Consider the following 4,854-nt stretch of genomic DNA (forward strand, 5'->3'; position numbering starts at 1 on the left):
TTTTTTGACCCAGGTTCTCAGAAGTCTGGCTCTGCAGCTGCTCCCGGCTTTCCTATTTATGTGGACTTGGCCTACATTCCTAATCACTGCAGTGCCAAGAATGTGGACCAGGAGTTTTTCAAACGCATTCGCTCAGCATATTATGTGGTGAGCGGAAATGATGCGGCAAGTGGTGAGCCTGGCCGAGCAGTGCTTGATGCGCTGTTGGATGGAAAAGCTCAGTGGGGATCGAACCTTCAGGTAACATATAAAGCTCTAGTTAGCATGAAACTGACCTTAACTTGTATTCTAAGATGATCAAACTTATTTTTCTTGTGTTTTGAAATTTAAAATGATGACCAAAGTGTTTTCCATATCTTGTGCACAGATAATAATAATAATAATAATAAATTCATACTTTATGTTACACAAGATTCCTGTTATAATGCTGATAGAAACCAAGAGTGTCATTTGACAGTTACTGACAAGAAATATTTATATTTGACTCAGACACATTAATTTAATAGAAAAAACAGTTATGTTAGGGTAAAAAAAACTATGTTACTCTGCTAAAAACCCCCAAATGACATCAATAGATGTTATGCCAACATTTTTTTACTACTTTAACTGCAGTAAAAGTGACTGAGTACTTCATCCCCCACCTCTGTCACCTGCATCAGTCGTAACAATCCTGGCCTCTCGTCCTCCTCTCAGGTGACGCTGATCCCGACCCACGACACAGAGGTGACTCGCGAATGGTACCAGCAGACACACGAGAGGCAGCAGGAGCTCAACATCATGGTCCTGGCCTCCAGCAGCACCGTCGTCATGCAGGACGAGTCTTTCCCCGCCTGCAAGATTGAGTTCTAAGCTTCTCTTTCCCTCTCTTCCTCCTCCCCAGCGTACATCTGTTTTTAATTGCTCCGATATGCAAATCTGTCTCTGCTTTGGCGACTGTGCGCTCATTTGACCAAAAGCAGAAACAGATCTGGATAGATGTCTAGTTTTTATTTATTTAGAAGCTTGTTGTGCTATCACCGTTTCTATTACAGGAGTCGTTTTCTGACTATCGTCCTTCATTACTACAACTACTAATTTTATTTCTTTTTTCTTTTTGGCTGATAGAAGCAAATGGTTCCTGTAACTTACGTCACAAAGTAAAACAATTCAAAATTTGATGCTTTGTCCTCTAGTTGGCCTAAATCAAAGCACAAGTTTGCTCACCTTCAGCCAGCAACAAACCAACCACAAAACTATCAAACCTTTCACAGTTCAGCTGATAAATTTGAAAGTGATCAATTTATCTTTATGTTCCTCTTTCTCTTATTGTCTCTCGTCAAAAACAATGATGTGTTGAGCTGTGCGCCTCTTACTGACTTAGTGACATAGAAAGTGTTCGAGTAGACCCCAGCCGTCCCTTCAATATGTCTTTTGAGTAGATTTGCCGTAGCATAGGGATATATCATATTCAAAATCTGTATTGTCGTGAATTATGATATTTCTACGGTTCTCACAAAGTGAAAATCAATTGTTCTCAGTGGCTGTTATTTCTTACAGTGGATTTGATGAATACTTTTATCTCTACGATTGTTTCTGTAGTCTTTGATGTATTTTTTCAGTGTATTCCCAGTTATCATATCGTCACAGAGGATCATGGGGAGAGATGTGGGCAGAGGCGGCGATGCTGGTACAAAATCATCATCCTGCACTTTGGATTCTTCCTGTTTATATCTATACATGCAGAACAGCACTCATATCAGCTGCTGCGTCTTAAAGATCTTTCTACAAAAGCTGTGTTAAAGAATGAAGAATGTATTCTGCTACAACAATAAGAACATGTGGTCGTGAGGAGAGATTGAATTTGTCTTGTGAAGAAGAAGTGGGCCGGTTTGATTGATGGTAGAGGTTAGAGTGTCACCCACATGTGCCTTTCTGTCCTGCTGTGCTGGAAGGGAAATGAAATGTGTATTTGTTGTTGAAATGTAGGATGTGTGCTACATCCATGGTTCTGTGGCAGAGGCTGAGGCGAGCTGGTCTCCTCCGCTGTTGGTGAGAACATCAATGCACACAAAGGTCTGAGTTGTACATATTGAGCATAAAATGGGACTTTTAAAGCACCAGCTCAATATTTCAGTCACTGCATTTTTGATTTCCTGGAACTGCCACGTAAAGAAGCACAAACCGTAACTAAATCTGCAGATCTGCTGTTTTTCAAATCTACCACATTTGCACTGAAGCTGTGCTGAATCCATTTCCTTCTTTCTCTGTTGACTTTTTTAATTAAGACAAAAAAAAGTTTTCCAAATTGCTTTTAGTCACAATGACATCATATTTTAAAATTGTATCATTTAACTTAATTTTATTTACTTCTAGTGGTAATATTTTGGATGTTTGAAGTATTTTAAGACACGTTATTAAATTAGTATTACATGTAGATGTTTTTGATTTGACATTAAAACTTTACAAGAACAAACAGAACCAACAAACACACTACAGGACCAACAAGCCTCACCAGGGTGGCTTTTTTATGATCCACAGTAACAAATCTACAGTAGTAGTAGTAGTAGTAGTATTCCTCTGTATAATATTGTATTTCCTCCACTCTCCTAATGATGCATGTACAACAGATGCATGTACACTAAGGCGACGAGTCTTTAAAAAAGCAGAGGGCTGCAGGGAGCGGAGCCCAAACCTCAGCGGCTCCGGATGATTTGAATGTGAAGAAGCAGATTACCTTTACGTTCTCCGTGGAGGACTTTGATCTCCTGGTTGCCTTCATATGGTACATCTGACTCATTGGTCACACTGGCAGCAACAACCTCACATCTGTGTGCAGATTAAACCCACCAGTTTGACAACCATTGTGATTCCTGTCTGTAGATTCAAACGTCAGCGTGATAAACAAAGAACAGCGTCTGACTCGTTGAGGTGGGATTGATGCTAAGGTTCCTGCTGAATTAAAAAAGATCTAACAGCTTGTTTGATGCAACTAGGTTAACCGTGTGTCAGTGTTAACCTGTTGCACTGCCCAGTCAGTCAGTGACGGTGTAATCTGCATTCCTATAAACTACTGCATCACTGTAAAGGCTAATAGCATTAACACCACTCACATACTGCACAGTATGAGCAGAACACTCAAAACCCAGACTGCCAGACATGACGTGTCAAAACATTTTTATCTATACTGGATTTACTACTATTCACCACACTTGTTTTGCAGGCAACGCTTAAAACACATACACACAAACATAACTGCTGCATTTTCGTATTGTGCAAGAAAAAAAAAAAGTTAAAGAAAATACCTGTGGCATTCAAACTCATCCGCCGTGAAACAAGTCTTCAGAAGCACTGTTGGTTTCCAGTGAGCCCTGCTTGTACGTGCATGTGTATCTTTTGAGTTTTCCTGTATTGTAATAGCTGGAGAAAAACTGACTTTAACATAAACATGCTATTTTAAAAGATGTATATTTAAGAAGCTACTGTAAGCTGTCCGGTACTGAGGAGGCACATGTAACCTGGCTGTGCTGTGCTGTTAAGAAAGCCTCGTGATCGTTTTTTCTTTTTTCCTCCTTTCTGCCTCACCGTTCTACTTTCATCTCTTGTTTTGAGTGCAATATTCTTGTTATCTCTATCTAAATGCTTCAAAAGGTAAAATATACAACAGATTTATTGTTAAAAAGGGAAAAGTGTGGTGAAGACCAATAAAAACTTCATTTACGGAAGAAAAATATCCCTCTTCTTGTCATTTTGTATCATGATGTTAGAATTTTTAGAGTGACGAGCTAATATTAGTATATACTATACTGGTCACTGTTCCCTTATCTGAACGTGTGCTAAGCAGTGGTGGAAAGTATACTGCTAAAAAAAATTAAAGGAACTCTTTAAAAACATTTTAATGGGGAAAAAAATCATGCTGGATATTTATACTGATAATATCCACTGGGTGGGTGATGTGAGGAATGAAAGGCCACATCGTTTAATGGAACTTTAAATTATCAACCTGCCAATTCTGAATTCAAAGACAGTGGAAAAATGATGCAGTCCACTTTGTCCACTCAAAATGGTACTCAGTACTTTGTTTAGACCCCACATGCTTGTATGCATCCCTGACAACGTCGGGCCATGCTCCTAATGGGACGACGGATGATGCCCAGCGGTATCTCCTCCCAGGTCTGGTCCAAGGCTTCACTGAGCTCCTGGATAGCCTGACGTACCAACCTGGCGTCATTGGATGGACCAAAACATAATGTGTTCTATGTTCTGCTACCAGCAGTGACACTGACTCTAACCAAATGCAAAACTAGTGAAAAATCTGTCGGGAAAACATGAGGAGGGGAGTGTCAACCACTTATTCTTATAGGTAGGATGAGGTGTGCGACCTGAACAGGGTACCGTGAGTACTGAAGTACCTTGAGGAAACCCAGGTCTGTCACAGGGAGAACATACAAAGTTACACAGAAGAGCCACAGGATGTGAACCCTTGACCGGTTCTGAGCACACAGTCCTAACCAGTGCACCACCATGCCATCCAAAGCCGACTGTGTGCTGGAGAAAAGAGGCTGGCAGCTGGAGAACAATCACTGCTGTGAGAAGCTGCTGCAATGACATCACCTCCCAGGTCACATGATCAGGGCGGATGGAGTACGACAGGAACGACACAGGTGACGGATGCTCTTTTCTTCAAAGGTGGAAAACAATCAAGTGCATGTAGGTCAAGTACAATATAGCACTGAGGATCATGTGAGTGCCTGAGGTGCCCCCCGCAGACAACATGTCCTCTATAGAGGACGGAAAGACTGAAAGAGGACAGAAAATGAACTGACCCTGTACACAATCAGGAGCTGCTGCACAAAAAACCAAACTGACACAAGCATC

General features: G+C 40.9%; 1 protein-coding gene across 1 annotated transcript in view; it reads left to right on the top strand.

The window, feature by feature from the left end:
* Positions 1–3,707, top strand: part of map1aa (microtubule-associated protein 1Aa) — a 30,416-nt gene extending 26,709 nt beyond the window's left edge. Inside the window, exons 6-7 of the mRNA XM_026377490.2 lie at positions 14–240; positions 694–3,707. Coding sequence (XP_026233275.1) covers positions 14–240; positions 694–849 — 383 coding nt within the window. The 3' untranslated portion in view covers positions 850–3,707. The remainder of the gene's footprint in view (positions 1–13; positions 241–693) is intronic.
* Positions 3,708–4,854: the final 1,147 nt, after the last annotated feature.

This window comes from Anabas testudineus, chromosome 3, assembly GCF_900324465.2.
Source record: "Anabas testudineus chromosome 3, fAnaTes1.2, whole genome shotgun sequence".
Taxonomy (NCBI): domain Eukaryota; kingdom Metazoa; phylum Chordata; class Actinopteri; order Anabantiformes; family Anabantidae; genus Anabas; species Anabas testudineus.